Below are 20,286 nucleotides of genomic sequence, written 5' to 3' on the forward strand. Positions count from 1 at the left end.
CAGTGGTCAGTGATCATAAGCCACTCATTCCAATCTTCAATAAACATTCATCAAAGCCACCCCCACGACTTGAATGCTGGCTACTCCGCCTGCAGAACTATCGCTTTCACTTGAGATATGAGGCAGGAGCTGGGAACCCTGCAGACTATTTTTCAAGACACCCTTCACCACAGTCTACCAAAGACGAATTGCCTGCCACTGTCTTAGGCTGAGGAGCATGTAAATTTCATTGTTACCCATTCTGTGCCAAGAGCAATGACCCTAGAAGAAATTAAACATGCGGTGGATTCTGATCCCCAACTTCAGTTGGTAATTGACACTGTTCGGTCTAAGAACTGGAACTCTTTTCTAGCTGAGACTCGTCTTCAACCGCAGGGCCAAACAGCATATTTACAGGCCTTCTTTCATGCAAGACACTCTCTCTCTGTATGTGACTCAAACATACTGCTGCGTGACAACCGCCTGGTCATTCCTCAGAAACTTCAGAGTAGAGTGATCGATCTGGCCCATGAGGCCCATCAAGGTATAGTTAAAACAAAGCAATTACTTAGGGAGAAAGTATGGTTTCCTGGACTAGATAAACAAGTTGAAGCACTTATTGCCACATGTATACCTTGCCAAGCAACTACGGTGGACCATAGCCGAGCACCAGTACAAATGACACCTCTGCCAGACAAGGAGCTCAGCTTAGGGGAGGAGTTGTTAGACAGGGAGCCATGATGGAAGCATGGAATAAAGTGTTCTGATCTATAAAAGTCACCATCTCGTAGTGGACTTATTCCAGAAGACCTGCATCCTCATTACAACACTACAGCCAGGTTCACTTTAATAGGAGCAGAACTGCTTTAAGACATATACACTGTATGCAGCTTCCAGCAATTGGATCAGCTGATCGGTATGGAGCCTTGATGTCAGGCCTTCAATGATCAGACACTGATGACCTATCCTTTACTTAGGCCACCAGTATCCAAAACAAATGGGAGTAAAGTCATCACTCCCTCTAATACTGGCGTAGAGGGATGATATTTTGGCGCACATTTGACGCAAGGTGCACTCTTGCACAAAACATGTGCCTCATCCGCCATATTTTTATCCCCACCTTGGTAGGGCTGATTTATTAAAACTCATGTCAGCTTCCTTTTGTGAGTTAGAATGGAAATCTATGCCAGTTGCTACCTAGCCTCAAAACCTCTTCATAAATCTCTTCCCCAGCGCCAGTTGGACATTTATCAAGATTAGTGTACAAAGCTTAATAAATTTGCATCATGGAGTCTTGAACAACCACTTTAATTAATTATAATTACTCCTAAAGGATTAGGGAAAACCAATACGGCCAAGATTGAAGTTGTTATAAAATCTGTCCCCAACACTGCACTAAGGACCATGAAGCCTTTGCTCTTCTCTGCGTCCATTGCTGTTGAGACGCTATTACAACTTTATGTAAAATAAACCAGGTATTTAAGGATATAGGAGAAACTATAATGGTTACAGCTTCATTCCTCAGCTTTTTGACTCATGACATTATACTGTAGGTGTCTAGACACATTTTGATTGAAGGACTGACATTTATATTGTTTTACTACAAGGAGATTTAGAAAGGGTAAGATAATGCTATCCTTGGTTTTGGCAGCTATTCAAGAAAAGAATGAGGATTTCTTTGAAGAGAAGCTATCATTTAGAATATCATTCTGGAAATCACCTTCTTACTAAAAGTTAGGAAAATTGCCAGTGCGATAAATTAAGACAATGAGAGATTGAAGCCTCAAAACTTTGTTTAAAGGAGTTATCCGGGGAGATGAAACTTCTGGCGATGTATGTGGCAGAAGCTGAGACTTAGTAGTATAAATGCTGCTCCCCCACCCCAAGACGATTAGGAACTTTTTGTGGTGCTGAATGTCTTCTAGTCTGGCTTTCCTGATGACACTCCAACTTCAGATTACATGACAGACTCCGCTCTACTCCAAGGACAAGCAGGGGGTGTAGAGTGCGGTGGGTCATGATCGAGAGTGAGAGAGTAAGCAGTGGGGCTGAACTGAAGGAATTTCAAACCCAGGCAGCAATATAAAAAGCTCCTAAATGGTGCAACGGGGGACTAACATCTATATCAATAAGTTTCACCTTCTGCTGTCATGATGACCCCTTTAAATTCAAACCAAAGGGAAGAAATTCCACTGTTAGGAGCTGGGCTGGAGCCTCTGCGGTGGTGCGCGAGGATGCCGGACCTTTCCTCTTGTGGTTCCGGCCCGCGGCTTCTGGCTGCCTCAGGGGCCAGAACGGAACTTCCGCAGTAGTGTGTGGGGGTTACTGCTCTCCTCCTGAGCTGGACTGCGGACTTCTGGGGCAAGGGGGTCATGCGGCAGGCCAGAGCCTATTTAAGTTAGGTTCTTGCTCTGGCTTGCCGCTGCCTATTCAGTTCTTTGGAGTGTTAGCTCCACTCTGCATCTCTAATTTTCTGCTGTTTGACTGTCTGCTTTGCTCTCCTGACTCTGATTCAACCTGCCGATTTTGTACCTCCATCTGCCTCACATTGTGACCTTGCTTGCCTCCTAGACCACTTCTCCTTGACCTGCATTTCTGTGCTCCGTGACCTCCTGATACCGACCCAGCTTGTCTGACCTTGCTTACATCTCATCCATTGGTGCTGCGTGACCTCCTGGTACCAACCTACCTTGTATGATGATTCTATGTACTGCTGCCATCTTCTGGGGAATTCCTGCTACTGCATCCTTTTCTGCTGTTTGATTCCACCTGCTTCCAGACCTGCCCAGGTGGGTGGTTTTCGGGTTTCTGGGTCCTACTGTGACTTGTGTTGCGTTGTGCGTTGGATGCTCTTTGGGCAGTTGCGGTTCTGGCCTACAGAAGCATCCAAGTCCATCTCCACCATCAGGAGCTCTGGTGAAGACTTCTGGGGCCTGGTTCTGCTTCGGTTTGGAGGGAGTTGGACGCTCAGCATTTTTTTACATCAGTGTGCAGGGGAGTCCGGTTTCCCAGAACTATCTACCTGTCTTGTACTGCATTTCAGCCATTGTAAACAAAAGACCCCTTACTTACCTGGCATGTACTCCACTATTCCAGTGCCAAAGTTTCCGTCCTCCTACATGTTTTTGTTTACTTGGCTGGTGATGACATATCTCTAATGCAGCCAGTTACGGGTCTCAGAAGGGCATTGCCCAGGCTGGGGATTGGCTGTGGTGGTCTGTACAATCGCTGCATTACCTGGACTAGCAAGAGTTGAAATGAACTCACTGCACCTTTGTGATTTAGGGTGCTGTGAGCTCCAGCACAGAGTCTACGGCTCCAAACTCACAACATCATTTCAGTATGGAACAATATAACAACTGCTGGGCTGCATCTCCACATCATCATAGATCACTATAATACAGTGTAGGTTAGGTCAGACATGTTGCTGTCAGTCTGGGAAATACAGCAGGTTGTATTATCCAAGCCACACAAGACTGCCTGAATTGTGCTAGTACATTGTACAATGTCTTCTTAAAAAGGAAAAAGGTGCACATGGCATTGTGACATGTCATTTATTTCTTTTCATTATTATTAGAGGTCAGACCATATCACAATAATGTATCCATAGAGATATAATAGATATAATATCATAAGACTGCAGGATGCTTTACTTCTATTGTCAAAACACAATTTACTATGCGATTTGTGCTAGGATTCTAGTACTGATTGACTCAAAAAAGTGACATACATGGCATGCATCACATTTTTTACAGTACAGTCATGAGAAAAACAAAGTAAGGTACATCCTTTGAATTCTATGGTTTCTCATATCATGACATTGTAAAACAACATCTGGTCTTTTAGAAGGGCATAATATTAGGGAAATAATTAGGTAAATAGAACCTCAGATGAACAAGAAGAAAATTACAAAGTGTCATTATTTAACAAAAACTAGGTCCTGCAAGCAGCACTTTTCGCATATTTTGTGAGGGAAACTGAGCGGCAACCACACAAACCCCGTTAGAGTCTATGGGGTCCATGGGTTTCCTTAGGTAGCCGCTTTTTAATGTGTATAGGTTTCCATTCGGGGGTTCCCAAGCAGACTCCCCTTACAGTCTTCCTCCTGTGGGATGGCCCCATTGCCGATGCGTGCTATAGACCCAGTGCTGCTCTGTATCAGTTACATTGTATAAAACTGTATTGAGTCTGGACGCTGTTTTTGGTGCAGCTTCTGGTTTTACAGCTAAAACATGTTAAAATAAATGCGTTTCAGCTGTAAAATTAAGATGTATGCAGATGTTGTCAGTATTTAATTTTAACCGCACCATGTGAACGCAGACTGATCAGAGGCACAGCCAGTTATCGCAGTCCCCTGTGTGGTCACACCCCTAAGGCGTTGACTATCTAAAGCCCCGCCCCCTGCGCCCCGCCCTTCCCTCTCCTTCGCATTCCCAGCTCCACATTCCACGTGATGAGGGTTTGTTATTGTTTACGTCACGAGGAGCGGCCGCCATTGGTGGAAGACGCGTCACGTGGGTAGGCTGTCTCCAGCACCTCTTACCGGGCGCCTCCTACTTGAGGCTGTGGGAAGATGGCGGACGCGGCTCGGCTGGGCTGTCACCACTCCGGCGCTCTCTTCGCTCTACCGAAAGAAAGCGGCGAACCCGTTGCCAAAAGGCCGCGGATAGAAGTGGCCAATGGCGGGCAGCCGTTACCGGGTGAGGGAGAAGGGAGGTTAGAGCTGTCGTCCGCTCCTTCCAGCCTGCAGGAGGGAGAGGCCTCTGCGGAGAGAGCGGCCGGAGTGAAGGCGCACAATAGCTCGGCGCTTCCGGGCTTTCTTCCTGTGGACAAGCGGCAAGTGGGACTGGTCATAGCTGAGGAGGAGGAGGGGGGAGCGGAGGAGCTGCAGAATGGAGGAGACATCCACGACCAGGCTATTGATTATGGAGGTGCGTGTGTGTGCACAGTGCTCTAGCCATACCTGCGTCTCTGTAGGCTGCGTTCAGTGCCTTGTGTTGCAGCGTTGTATAATATACTGCTGCCCTATATTCAGGTGATTGGATTGTGTTATCACTATGTGATGGAGCTTCCTGGGTGTTTATCATTGACTTCTAGGATTAAGTTCCTATTCTACTGAACATATGAATGGGATGCTGAATGTCTCATATGGCAAAGATGTGCAATGCAGGTCTTGTCCTAGTAATGTATGGGGGCGACATTCCTGATGGCTTTGCGGCTTAAATCTGCATCTGGATTTTCCTTAGAATTAGTGATCAAGTTAAAGGTTTTATACGTTGTCATTCTGCATAAATCTTTTTTTTTATTTTTTATATATTCTCTATTATGGGGGGGGGGGGGTGAAAAGGAACAAATTCTCTGCAATTTAAATCCTGCAATAAATTAGTGTGAAGGATGTGTCAATGTGAACAGTGGCCACAGGAATGGTCTTGTGTATTCCAGATTAGATATTGTGACAGCTCTATGGATGGGAGGGACTTTGTATATAAATGAAGTCTAATTCTGGTTAGGGTACATGCACAGGGGAGGGGGGGGGGGTTGTGCTGGCGTAAGTCTCGTCAGACACTGACAAATGACAGGCACTTGACAGATCTCATTATAGTTAATGGGATCTACTGAGGTCCACTGCTATTACAGCAGTCTGCCTGTCCGTTGTTCTGGTCCTTCGACAGGCCCATGCTCAACCTGCAGTTTGGAAAATCTCATTGACTTTAATACTTGTGTGTTATGCTGCAGATTTGCAGTATGTGATCCAGAATGTGTGCATGTGGCCTTAAGGAGGGCATGCATTTAGATGCCAACAACAATTCCATGCTACTTTCTCCATACACATACACCCTCAGCCAAGCCTTCATGCAATCTCAATGGGGGTAAGGAGAATAAGTCACTGCTAGACACTTCTGCAGCTCTAATACAGATGCCTGATCTTTTCTTGTCAAAGCCAGAACATACCCCTGTGTACTGAATTGACTTGCTCAGCTGATGAATGTATACTGTATATGGCTACCTTCACATATAACATAGTGGTCATCGATTTCCAACAGCTTGTATATCTCATAAGGTGGAGGGGAATAAGATGATGCCAAACACTTCTGTCCCTCCAGACTCCACAGGTAGTGCTGGTCTCCTGGAGGAATAAAACATTCAGCATGTACAGTAATGGTAAATGGTATTTTTCTTTTTGCAGAAAGTCTTCACTTAGATGATGAACTTGCTGGTGGTTTCCATTCATGTGACAGTGATGAAGATGACAGAGCCTCCCATGCCAGCTCCAGTGACTGGACTCCCAAGCCCTGTATAGGTATGGATTTTTATGTATATGCTAAAGGAAATGGGCTCTGTTAAGAGAATGGGGTTCCTTGATGCTTTTCTGTAAACCAAGGTGGCTGGAAGAGGTGTATTGGAGTTGTGCTTTATGTGCTTGAAGTCAATTCTGGAGAAAATGTTATTTAAAGGTAATAAAATATCCACTTGGTGCCATTCTTTTACAGGATTTAGGGATTATACAGAACAAATGAGATCTAAAGTATGGGCCATACAGTGTTTGCCAAAAGTATTGGCACCCCTGCAATTCTGTCAGATAATACTCGTCTTCCAGAAAATGATTGCAAGCACAAACTCTTTAGTATTAATATCTTCATTTATTTTGCTTGCAATGAAAAAACACAAGAGAATGAAAAAAAAAGTCAAATCATTGATCATGTTACGCAAAACTCCAGAAATGGGCCGGACAAAAGTATTGGCACCCTCAGCCTAATACTTGGTAACACAACCTTTAGACAAAATAACTGCGAACAACCGCTTCCGGTAACCATCAATGAGTTTCTTATAATGCTCTGCTGGGATTTTACACCATTCTTCTTTGGCAAACTTCTCCAGGTCCCTGAGATGTGAAGGGGGCCTTCTCCAAACTGCCATCTTGAGATCTCTCCACAGGTGTTCTATGGGATTCAGGTCTGGACTCATTGCCGGCCACTATAGAAGTCTCCAGTGCTTTCTCTCAAACCATTTTCTAGTGCTTTTTGAAGTGTGTTTTTGGTCATTGTCCTGCTGGAAGACCCATGACCTCTGAGGGAGACCCAGCTTTCTCACACTGGGCCCTACATTATGCTGAAAAATTTGTTGGTAGTCTTCAGACTTCATAATGCCATGCACACGGTCAAGCAGTCCAGTGCCAGAGGCAGCAAAGCAACCCCAAAACATCAGGGAACCTCCGCCATGTTTGACTGTAGGGACCGTGTTCTTTGAAGGCCTCTTTTTTTTTTTTTTTTTCTCTCCCTGTAAACTCTATGTTGATGCCTTTTCCCAAAAAGCTCTACTTTTGTCTCATCTGACCAGAGAACATTCTCAGGTAAGTTTTGACAAACTCCAGCCTGGCTTTTTTATGTCTCCGGGAAAGAAGTGGGGTCTTCCTGGGTATCCTACCATACAGTCCCTTTTCATTCAGACGCCGACGGATAGTACAGGGTGACACTGTTGTAACCTCGGACTGCAGGGCAGCTTGAACTTGTTTGGATGTTAGTCGAGGTTCTTTATTCACCATCCGCACAATCTTCCGTTGAAATCTCTCGTTTTTCTTTTCCGTCCAAATCTAGGGAGGTTAGCCACAGTGCCATGGGCTTTAAACTTCTTGATGACCCTGCGCACGGTAGACACAGGAACATTCAGGTCTTTGGAGATGGACTTGTATCCTTGAGATTGCTCATGCTTCCTCACAATTTTGCTTCTCAAGTCCTCAGACAGTTCTTTGGTCTTCTTTCTTTTCTCCATGTTCAATGTGGTACACACAAGGACACAGGACAGAGGTTGTCAACTTTAATCCATTTCAACTGGCTGTAAGTGTGATTTAGTTATTGCCACTACCTGTTAGGTTCCTCAGGTAAGTAAGTGGTGCTGTTAATTACACAAATTAGAGAAGCATCGCATGATTTTTCAAACAGTGCCCATACTTTTGTCCACCCCCTTTTTTATGTTTGCTGTGGAATTATATCCAATTTGGCTTTTTGACAATTCTTTTTGTGGTTTTCCATTGAAGACAAATTAAATGAAGATAATACCAAAGAATTTGTGATTGCAATCATTTTCTGGAAGAAAAGGTGGTATTGTCTGACAGAATTGCAGGGATGCCAATACTTCTGGCCAACACTGTAGTTATCGCATCTCTATGCCAGTTATCTGTCGCAAACCTCATGTTTGCATCTTTTCAAACATGTTTATTGTAACAAAGTTTGCTAAAGGTGACCTCAAACTGGAAGTCCCAAGTCACAAATATCAGGACTAATTATTCTTATTTATGGCCTGTCTTTAGAATAGGTCATCAATCTCTGATCAGTAGGGGGTCTGACACCTGGCACACCCATCAGCTGTTCGTATGGTGCCAGGAGCACAATGGCACTTATGTTGTGTAGTGTCCATGCTGTACTATACCTGTTGCTCACCTCCCATTCTCTTAAAGAGGACTTTTCGCATCCTCTGATACCTGCAGTTTTATGTATCACTGAAAAGCTGACATTGTGCTGATGACGCTGAGCATTAAGGCCCATCATTCTGATAGCAGATAAGTATCTGTGCCAAAATTAAGGGCCACAATATTTCTGGCACCTGGTGCACATCGGGAAAGCTGAAAGTGTGCTGAATTCAGCGCAGTGTCAGCTTTCTAACTGTGTGTAATACCACAGGTGCCAGAGGATCTGAGTTGCAATAGTATTGCAAAGCCATTACACAGTGTACAGAGCTGAGAGCAGATTATTGATGTGGGTGCCAGTTGTCAGACCCCACCAATCTCCTATTAATGACCTAGCCAAAGCATAGGCCATCAATATCTGTCTTGAATAAGTACTTTAAGTTGTCTTAACTATGGGAAACAATTTGCAGGACCTTACACGTTTGTGCAGCGGCACCTTATGATGGGCACAGATCCTCGGACCATTTTGAAAGATCTGCTTCCAGAATCCGTTGCACCTCCAGATCTGGATGATATGACTCTGTGGCAGATTGTTATCAATATACTCTCAGATCCTCCAAAAAGGAAGAAACGCAAGGATATTAATACCATTGAGGATGCAGTGAGGCTACTGCAAGACAGCAAGAAGATCATGGTTTTAACTGGAGCTGGGGTAAGTTGTTTTACCTTCCTTTTTATTGCTAAATGGAACCTGTCACATTAAATGTTTGTGTCTGCAGGCAGCATGCGATAGAGCAGGAGGAGCTGAGCAGATTGTTGTATAGATTTGTTGGAAAAGGTATTTGTTTTTGTTTTTTTAATCTTGAGTTCCTCCTGCACGTGACTGTATTTTTAATCCTCAACTGCGGATCAAAGTACAGTCATTAATTTCTATGGGCCCATACACACAGCCTTAGGTTTTGCGACTGCGTCCAGGTTGTAGTGAAGAGCCACAAAATAGGGAGCAGGTCTGATACCTGTCCATATTTACAGATCTTCTCATTCAATGTATGGATCAGTGAAAAACAAAGATGACACAAGCTGACATGTGTCACCCATTTTTACTGACCTGTACACATTCGCAGAAAGTAGCGAGTGAAGTGTGACATCTTTGCTCAAATCCCCCTCACATCACAACACCCCCCACCCCACTCCATATGTCTTTAGATTGGGAAAAAATCTCAGAGAGCCTGTCAGAAGATTTGGAGCCTCTAAACCACGAGTTTACCCAACTGGGGTTTAGGGACTCAAACCTGCGTAAATGATAGTCACCCAACCCTGAAGCGTGGAGAAAGTGATAAGTGTCCATTGGAGCAGTCCACCTTGGTGCAGACATATTGTGCCCAGTAAAGTTGAGATCAGTGCACCTCACTTCACTGGCACAATGCACATGTGCTATAGGGCTGCCATGGACTCATCTGCTGGTGAGTTATGACTCTCTTCCTCCATGGTGGAGTGTCTTGTCATTTAAAGTGCTTGTTTGGGACTTTATAATTGCCTCTCTTTAGCAGAGGTCATCAGCTTGAGAATAAGTGGGAGTCCACACCTGGGACCTTGTAGATCAGCTTCTACTTCTTCTTCATTGGCCATATAATGTCACGTGACCGGCTCAGCCCATTCACCCTTCCTGTGAAAGGTCTGAGCTGTGATGCCAACCACAGCCGCTATACTGATTTATGGCCATAAGTAGAGAAGAGACCACAGCACTCGCTGCAATCTATTCACACAGCTGCTTGGGTAATTGGTCGTTCTTCAATTGATGAGCTATCCTAAGAATAGGTCATCAATTGGAAAACTACTTTCAAACAGATACTAGTACCTTGAAAGGGGCTCTATCAGCAAAATCATGCTGATAGAGCCCCACATATGCATGCATAGCCTTTAAAAAGGCTATTCAGGCACCGTAAATGTCATATTAAACTACCCCCCGTTTTAAAATAAAACCCTAAAAAAGAATGTTATCTACTTACACATCGTGCACTGTGGGCGGGCATTCAAGGTGCGCCGTCTTCTTCATCCACGCCTCTGCTTCCTGCGATGACCTCCGGTCCCGTCCTCCCCGGCGCTCGCGAACTGACACTGATATTAAAAAAAATGGCCTGGGCGCATGTGCAGTAGCATGCGGCTTCTACTACGGCTACTGCGCAGGCGCCCAGAAGACACACCCTGAATGCCCACCCAGCGTGCACGATGCGTAAGTAGATAACATTCTTTTTTAGGGTTTTATTTTAAAACGGAGGGGGGGTAGTTTAATATAACATTTACGGTGCCTATCAGCATGATTTTGCTGATGGAGCCCCTTTAAACCCAGTACCAAGGAAGTGGAAATTTTTCATGCTGTTTCCCAATTTCAACTGAGTGCCGTTCCACAGTTATTGTGTTTTAATATGATGCTAATGTCTAAGCTTTAGTCCATTGTTAAAGTCTTTAGTGCATCAAATCGGGCTGTGGCAGTGAAGGAGTTAATACATCCTCTGTTTCTAGCTATTGTTTCCTCTCTGCCTTCTTTTACTCACCAGCTATTTTACAATGTAGGTTTCGGTTTCATGCGGGATTCCAGACTTTCGATCAAGAGATGGCATTTATGCACGCCTGGCTGTGGATTTCCCAGACCTTCCAAATCCTCAAGCCATGTTTGATATTGAGTATTTTAGAAGGGACCCGAGACCATTCTTTAAATTTGCAAAGGTAGGTTTCTTCCTCAAGGAGTGTACTTTTACATTTGTAATATCCAGGTTCATTTAAAGCGTAACTTTTGGAAAACCATTGCTTTTCTAGCAGTATTTTTATACATTTTGTTATATATTTTACTAACAAGTTTTGGCTTCTCAAACTTGCTTTTGGCCCTCATTTTCGGTATATTTTACACAGCCCCGTACTCCAAGCCTGTACTCTATATAGAGTTACTGGTTGAGAGGCGGGATTTCACAGAAATGAGCCAAAATCTGTTAAAATAGTAGATTATAAAATGTATTAATGATACAAATACTGCCAAAAAATTAAGAAAATTCGAAACTATCCGAAAGTTTACTTGCACGTTAAAGTGTATTTGTGGATCCAGCGTAGCAGTTATATCCTTACAGACAATGAATGTCTTTGGCTAGGTTCACATCTGTGCCTGGTCTCCCTATGGGCATTTTGTTCGTCTCTCCACCATTTTCATGCGGAAACCAAACAGTAACCTCACAGACCCCATTATAGTCTATGCGAATTGGTGGATAAGCCTAATACACATCCCGAGGACTGAGGTGTCTACTTCCTATTTCCAGCATAGAGCTGCTTGCGCTGATACAAGGACTGCAAACTCCCTTTACAGGAGTCAGTTGGGTCCAACAGTTGGACCTCCATTGAGCTTCCAGCTATACTAGTCTGTATGCCATTAGTGTTTCATGAGAAATTACACCTTCTGAATATCTGTTATAACCCTTTGCCTTTTTCTCCACATTTTAGGAAATTTTTCCTGGCCAATTCCAACCATCTCTCTGCCACAAATTTATTGCTATGCTGGATAAAGAAGGAAAACTGCTGAGAAATTATACTCAGAATATAGATACACTGGAGCAAGTTGCAGGAATACAGCGGATTATCCAATGTCATGGTGAGTATTTGTGCTATAACTTCTTTATGCTGCCAGACTCCTGGTGATGAATTATCTCCCTGATAAAACCTAAAGGCATATTTGGGGTCCCCCGATGACAGATGCTGGGAATTTTAACTGCCCGATCCTTTTGTTGACTACTACATAAGTCTAATATGGTAATCTGGAAGTGGCACTCTGCTGGTTTACCTGCCTTCCCAGGCTCCAGCAATGTGTCCTGTCAATGATGTTCAGCTACCTGCCTTAGTGTTGAAGGGGGGGTGGGGGGGGGGTTGTCGGTGAGAGATGTATCTATGAACAGCTTTTTAGTTTCTGTGTTTGTCTATATTGAACTTTGTTTACAGTTGTATATCTTGTTTCCTGTAGGATCTTTTGCCATGGCTTCCTGCTTAATATGCAAAAACAAAGTAGACTGTGAAGCTGTAAGGGAGGACATATTTAACCAGGTAATGCTTATGTTTTTGTAAAGCCAGGAATAAACATTTAGTAGTTTTTTGGTGTGGTGTTTTTTTTTTTGTTGTTTTTTTTTTTAAATACAGATTTATTTGCAAGCAAATCTAACAGTAATTGGAGGAAAATCTGTTTGTACAGGAAAGGACTAACAATAGGTTCACACTAGTGTACAGATTTCCGTCCTTTGGTTCCATTTGGGGACCTGAAAGACAGAAACCCTGTCCACTTAAAAAAAGAAAAAAAAAGATAATCCTTTGATAGTCCCACAATGGGAAAATTTCAGTGATACAGTTTCATAGATGGTACAGTAGTATATAACAAGAAAGAAAACACATACAAGCTCATGGCAGATAGAGAAACCTAGGAATCATAGCAACTAAAAAGAAAGAAAGAAACACAGACACACTGCATTTAGTTCTCTGTGCGGAGTGATGTTGATAATACAGCCCGACCGTGGTTGGAGACGAGGAGGGATCACAGCATGTAGATATAACAGGCAGAAACGTTTTTGCAGAGGTGGGGGACATATGGCGCTATCACGATAACGTGGCAGTTCCTTTGGTAGGTAGTGAGATCTCATGCTCACAGCTGATAGTTCGGTATCTTGCATCAGCATTATTGTCTGTTAACCACAAAAAATGCCCCAAATGTCCTTCATCACAAGCCCTCCTCCTTTCTTTTTACCACTATGTTCTACTGTAGAGATGAGCGAGTACTGTTTGAAACGGCCGTTTCGAATAGCACGCACCCATTGGAGTGAATGGAAGCGGCCGGCACGCCGACTTTGCCGGCGGCCGGCCGCTTATCCCCCTGTGTGCTGGCTGCGTCCATTCATTCCTATGGGTGCGTGCTATTCGAAACGGGAGTTTCGAATAGTACTCGCTCATCTCTATTCTACTGCCCAAAGAAGTCTGAAGCCATCCAGGTAGACAGGGTGCTGCTCTCTTGCCAAGCTTCCATAAACTCATGGTGTATGTGGGTGATGGTAGGTTCCCAGGCTGTAACAGAGTCCCATGTGTCCACAGTAAAAGAAAGAAATATCAGTCAGCTGTAGGCATCTTCACACATCAGCAATAGATGCCAAAAATCATTTCCTTGAAAGAAGTCGACACTTCCATGTAGGTTTCTCCTCCATGCCGCATGGTGTCCATGCTGTCCTTAGCTCCTGGGGGGATGGTAACAGGCATATGTGCAAACAGGAAAACTCCAGCTGATTCAGGTCTTGAGTCTTGTGCATGCTTAACAATAGAAACAAAAAGAAAAAAAAAAAATACTCCACAGGGTCTTCCATTCGATTTATAGTTTCCAATTCATAGTGCTAGTTTGCTTGGTTAGAGGATTCTTGAAGATACAGACAAAAAGAGTGAAAAAGGAAGATAAAGGTTGCTCTCAGCTTGGAGCTCTGTATCGAGGCAGCCACTCAGTGCGGCGCCATCTTTACAAAGAGGGGTCCTTGCAAGACTCTTCTTTCTACCGATTTTAAGTGGAATGGGGGACAGAGTCTCATACAGAGGCTCAAACCTTGGTGTGAAGCTACTGTAAGGCCATATTCACACACCAGTGTCAACTGTCAGTTCAGTACTGTAGTGGTCTAACCGGGAATTATTACTGGCATGTGCATGTTGTGAGCACAGCCTCTATCTGTTACAGATGCAATATATTTGACTTTTCTAATACCAATCACTTTTCCTTTGTAAAACTTTAGGAAAGGTAATTCTGTCTTACATGATGAAATCCTTTTGGTGAAGGCAGTGATTTCAGACCACCACTGATGTCCAGAATTAAAGGGCTCTGTTACAAGGCCCTTTAACCCAGTTGGTACTGCTCAGAAAGTATCTAGATGAGTTATAATAAATAAAGCTACTGATTCTGGTTATAGAATGGATTTTGGCTGTGTATGTTTTTTTAAGATATACAGTAACAGAAATCTGAGTAATAGGAATTGCTTTTAGGCTATATGCAAACAGCAGTTGTATACCTGAAGCTGATTTGTGGTTGAAAGGCACATTGGTGGATGACATCCGTGTGCTGCCCATTGCCCCATTTACTTTTCTGTGAATCTGGGCTGCAAAATGGACCAGTATAGGGCTTGATAATATCCAGGTGTATGACTGCAGTCATAGAGCGGAATGAGCCTTGTGTGCATGTAGCTTTAATCAGATTACCAATGTGACCCACGTGCACACTTCTCTTTACTGGATTTCCCTTTTTAAATAAATGAAGTCATGTGTTTTCTTTTCCTGTGTAGATTGTACCCCGCTGTCCAAGGTGTCCACCCGATGAGCCACTTGCAATCATGAAGCCTGATATTGTTTTCTTTGGCGAGAATTTACCAGAAGAGTTTCACAGGGCAATGAAGTATGACAAGGATGAGGTCGATCTACTTATTGTCATTGGCTCGTCGCTAAAAGTGAGGCCGGTTGCTCTAATACCAAGTAAGTGTTTATTAGATATGCCTGAAGGTTACAGCATCTGTGTGTTCTGTCTAGTCTGACTCTCACTTAATTTCCCTTGTAGGATATGTTTGTACATGATGGGCGTCATTTGTATTTGTACATGATCCATAAGCTTGAGTATAAATTAATGGCAGCACTCAGTCCCTGTAGATTATATAGAAATATGATGGGTACATAAATCAGTCACATGTCTGTGCAGCAGAATGGAGAGCTCCATTATAAGTGGTGTGACTTCTAATAAATGTGGTAAGAGGGGTGCAGGACTGGGGTTATGGCTCACTTTTGTCACAAAAAGGCCTTGCACCAAATGTGCACCACAGTATCCCCCCCCCCTACACCAGAGAGTGGTGTAGAGGCATTGATATAATTTATGTCCTATCACCACACTTGAGCTTGTACATGGATTATTATAATCATTCCTGTTTATTCCCTTTTTAAGGTTCAATCCCTCATGAAGTGCCTCAGATTTTAATCAACAGAGAGCCATTGCCTCATCTACATTTTGATATAGAACTTCTTGGTGACTGCGATGTTATTATAAATGAATTGTGTCAAAGATTGGGTGAAAAGTATACAGAACTTTGTACCAGCTCCTTGAAACTTTTCCAAATCACAGAAAAGCCTCCTCGACCAAATAAAGTACTTTCGGTTTTGCCAGATACAATACCCCCTAGGCCGGTGGGTACTGGACAAGAGATTTTTTCACAAGATGGGTTAGTGCACCCAGAACTACCACTGACGCCACCCCTTGAGGATTGTCAGTCTTCAGAAAGTGAATCTGAGCTTTCTCAGAATGGAACAGGAAAAATTGGTGCAGGTAATGCTGATGGCAGAGCCAGTATAACCCAGCTGTCCGAGCCTGTCAGTGAGACTCCAGTCAGCAATGATGAGAATACTGAAAAGTTCCTTACAGAGAACAATATTGATCCTTCCAGGACGAGTCTGATCAGTAAAGCTACTAAGGAACAGATAAGCAAACGTCTGGATGGTAAGTGTGCGTTTCTTAAAGCCCATTTACTTTGGCAGGTACAAGCATAGAATGAGCATCGAACAATGCCTATTACACAGAGCAATGCAAAGTGAATGGGGAAGGAATGATGGCAGGAGCTGTAGTGACTATCTGCAGCACCTAACTGGTTACACAGGTTTGTGTGCTGCTATTTATTGGCATCTCCTATGCTGTATCATTATACAGGGCCATTGTCCAGAATGAGCGTTCCCGGGAACACTTGTTGCCAATAATTGCCCCGAATATCAGACCTTGTCCCTGTAGTCTTTCATTTTTTTTTTTATTTTATTTATTTATTTTTTTTATGTAGATTGTGAGCCCACATAGAGCTCACAATGTACATTTTTCCCTATCAGTATGTCTTTGGAATATGGGATGGAAATCCATGCAAACACGGGGAGAACATACAAACTCCATGCAGATGGTTTTTTGCTCTTGGCGGGATTTGAACACCTGGACTCCAGCGCTGCAAGGCTGCAGTGCTAACCACTGAGCCACCGTGTGGCCCCTCGTAGTCTTTCATTTTAGTTCTTATTTTGTATAATATAATCTATTCTCTCGTGGAAAATAGATTTTTTTATTATTATTATTATTATTATTATTATTATTATTATTATTATTATTCTTAAATTAAATAAATTTTATTTATTTATTTTTTTGTTTGCTGGTGTCTGTTTCCACTAGCAGTGCTTTGAGCATTGCCAGGGAGAGTCTGTTGTGTATATCTGTACGCCATACAGTATGTAAAATAGCTGTATCTGCAGCTTTATACAACCTACAAAAATGTTTCTACTTTCACATAATGACAAGATTGAAGTTAAAAACACAGTAAGAAATATGATTATGGTTTTGGGGTTTTTTTCATTCTTTTTATGTGCAGCACAGACTGCTGCATATAAAGCTCAAATTTCTGACAGGGTTTGTTTTTGTTTTTTTGTTTTTTTTTTTCATTAAACTAGTGATATCTCCGGGTATTTTATAGTCAATACTGCTGTTTTGGCAACCTGTGAAAGCTGAGCATCTCATTCATATGATGCCAGAATAATTTTTCTTTGTCTAATGACACAGCTCTACATACTGGCAATACAGATACGTGTATTGATCTTTCCCTGACAACAGCTCAGTTCTCAGTTCACCAGCATGCCATTGGATCAGAATACACCAGAAGCCCCCCCCCTAGAAGATTGTACATCACGTGGTTTACTTGGATGTCGCTCTAGCATCAAAGTGTAGTCCACTGCAAACCTGGCCCCACATTGGCACATTCATTCGTGTGTATGGGGCCTTACAACTTTCTCTGTGAACATTCATGGAGTCCACTCGACTCCTCAGCTAGAGCAGAGGGATAAATAACTTATTCTTCTATGTACCATGTTAGCTTCCATGTGGACTGTAGGTTCAACATGTCAGGTTCTGTTTACAGGACCTTTCATGTCCTCTGTAATGTTATATACTGTTGCAAAGCTGACTAAATTCAATGGACTTTTTGCAGGTATCTTCCCTGGTTCCAGAGCTATCGGTTCTTTTAGTTTTGATACCAATGTCATTGGCATCGTAAGAGGGGGCAGCCTTACAGCTCAGTGTCGTTCCATGGTGGTGGAGGGTATTCCTCACTACCCACTGATGACTGAACCCTTCAGACAGTGCACAGGAAAGCTGGCTGCTGCCACTGCTGTGATACCGTACGTTGTATCCACTGTTCTTGCTTCTGTGGGATGAGCTGGGAGAGTGGACTCCCCGCCACATACGATGCTTAGTGTATGCACAGCGGGCATCTCCCAGCTTATCCTACAGCAGCAGGAAGAGTGGATACAACATATCGCAGCGGCATCAGCAGCCGGCATACCTGTGCACACGGAACATTGCACACAGTGGCTGCAATGTTTTGTTTTTTTCATACAATCTTTACGCAGAAAGATTATCATTATTGGGGGATGTCTTACTTTCGGGGGTGCCTTATATTAGGCTATTCAAAAAAGCCTCTGCTATGTCTTACTTCTGAGGGATGACTTATTTTCGGGGAGACAGGGTAGTAGCTTTTCAATGGTATATATTGTCATATCTTGCAGGAAATAAAAGGTCCTCTTTTTAAAGTTAATTTGATACAGTAAACCACCCTCAGGTACTTTGAGTACATGGTTTAGTGTCCCATATTCAGACTTTTGGACACCTCTCTAGACAAGTATAAAGCTATTTTCTATTTTAATGCAGTTTCTAGTAGCATTATAACCGTGTGATTTGAGACTGTAAACCCCAGGTCTATAAGGTCTAAGATGGAACTCAATAGTGGGAATTTATTATTCCCTCTACATCAGAACACAGGCAAAGTTGTGGCACAAATTTAGCACATTGCCATTTTAAAAGTACAGATGGCATGAAAGGGGTGGTTCCAAAAATGTCCTTAGAATTTTCCGTTATTTTGTGATCTGTGGGGATCCGATGGCAGGGAATTCAGCTCCGTCATGTCAATCTACACAGCTAGTAGTAGTGAGTGCTGCAGTGAAGGGAATGTGGCACTACATCAACTTTACCGGCTAGGGCTGGACAATTATATTCTTGTGATTAATTGGACATTTTACCTTGATAACAATTACTTAGACTGGGCCACTTATTAAAGGTCATGTGCACAGGGTAGGATTAGAATAGGGAGAAATGGGTTGTACCCCAGGGCCCCTATTGTAATCTGACTTCTTAAGAAGATACCGATACAGTTGATCACTATTGTGGGGCAAAGGTGTCCACAAGAAGTGAGATATGTGTTTGGCAAACTTCGCAAGATTGGCCTAACGGTTTTGTTCAGACTGAACTTGTCTGATCTGGAACTGCTATATTGTTATCCTCTACCTCCCCTGGACCCTCTGCTTATTATACTCTGGGGACTAATCAAACATTTATTTATTTTTATTAAAAAACTCACCTCTCCTAGGCTATGGTGCAACTTTCGGTTCTCTTTGGGCCTCTTGACTGACATCTGGTGGACCTCGGTGGTCCGTGACGTCTGTCAGAAGGCCTGAAGTGAACAGAACTTATTGGATCAGTCTGAAAAAAACTGAACCTTTTGTAATAGTTGACGTTTGGTTATTTTTTCGATCAATTGCCGCCCCTACACTCACAAGATCTGTTGCGGAGAAGTTAATGGGAATAACCCTTTACAAATTAGTACTGCAATCTTTTGTAATGTTGGAACAAGGGACTTCAATTTTCCTTCTTTCTCTTTTTAGGTACTCAGTATCTTTTCCTATCCCCCAATCGCTATATTTTCCACGGTGCGGAGGTGTTTTCAGATTCCGAAGATGACATATCTTCCAGCTCATGTGGAACCAACAGTGACAGTGAATCATTACAGAGTCCCAGTTTACAGGAACCCATAGACGAAGACAGCGAGACTGAAGATTTCTACCGTGTCAAATTTGAGAATGACTCTGACACCGAACATAGGGTTGGGCTTGAGGACGAGCCTGAAGGGGTTGTAATATATGAAAACAATGAGGTCTTAGGTACTGATGATCCATCTACAAAGTTATAGTACAGACATCGCCTTAAATATTCTAAACACCAGCATTAAGGATTTGACCTGGACAATATGGAGCATGGGGAATATGTGGACTCGAGAGCATGCAAAACACAAACCTTACAAAGTATAGTAAACCACACGGAAACAAATGGTCGTAAGAATTTTTAAAGGAAACTTTCTTATTCCCTCTGAACCGTTCTGTAATTATTTTTCTATCTGTCTTTTTCTCTCTGTCTCTGCGTAGTGGTGGAACTTCTAATGCAGTATTGTGCTTAATAATTTATGTATCCTTTTAAATACACTTTATTTTTCTTTTACGGCAAAATTCCTGTAAAAGATATTTAAATGTAAGATTTAAGTTAAAGGAACAGCTAAAATAGGCCAAAGACAAGATTTTGTCATTACTTTATTGAATAGCAGTACATTCTATGATGCACGCAACCGAAAACACTTTCCTTATTTTTTACTTAACCAGACCGCTTCACATTTTCTAGTCTACTATTCCTCAGCTTAAAAGATTTGTTTTTCAAGATTTTAGTTTTTGTAATTTAGACTTAACAAAGTATTTGTTAACAATGAGCCAATGTAAATGAGAAATTTCTAACACTTTTTATTTGTTTTTGTTTTTTTTTTGTTTGTTTTTTAAATCTATATGAATGTGTATGTACAGTTGTCCACAACACTATAAAAATGGATGCTCGGCTCTCTGGGTAAATGCAACTGTTCCTGCGATATTCATGTTCCGCAGCTTTTTTTTTTTTTTTGTTTTGTGTCGAAACTGTGCCTAATTTATTTCCTTAGGTTTTTGTTGTCTCTGTATGGGTGGGGAGAGCT

At 42.7% G+C, this 20,286-nt stretch overlaps 1 protein-coding gene across 1 annotated transcript; it reads left to right on the forward strand.

The window, feature by feature from the left end:
• The first annotated feature begins 4,537 nt into the window (after nt 1-4,537).
• SIRT1 (sirtuin 1) lies at nt 4,538-19,576 on the forward strand. The gene is made up of 9 exons (XM_075258181.1): nt 4,538-4,910; nt 6,167-6,280; nt 8,854-9,095; nt 10,958-11,110; nt 11,873-12,020; nt 12,387-12,466; nt 14,722-14,908; nt 15,369-15,917; nt 19,160-19,576. The coding sequence occupies exons 1-9, from the start codon at nt 4,553-4,555 to the stop codon at nt 19,462-19,464; spliced, it is 2,136 nt and encodes a 711-aa protein (XP_075114282.1). The 5' UTR covers nt 4,538-4,552; the 3' UTR covers nt 19,465-19,576.
• Nucleotides 19,577-20,286: the final 710 nt, after the last annotated feature.

Source organism: Leptodactylus fuscus, chromosome 10, assembly GCF_031893055.1.
Source record: "Leptodactylus fuscus isolate aLepFus1 chromosome 10, aLepFus1.hap2, whole genome shotgun sequence".
Lineage (NCBI taxonomy): Eukaryota > Metazoa > Chordata > Amphibia > Anura > Leptodactylidae > Leptodactylus > Leptodactylus fuscus.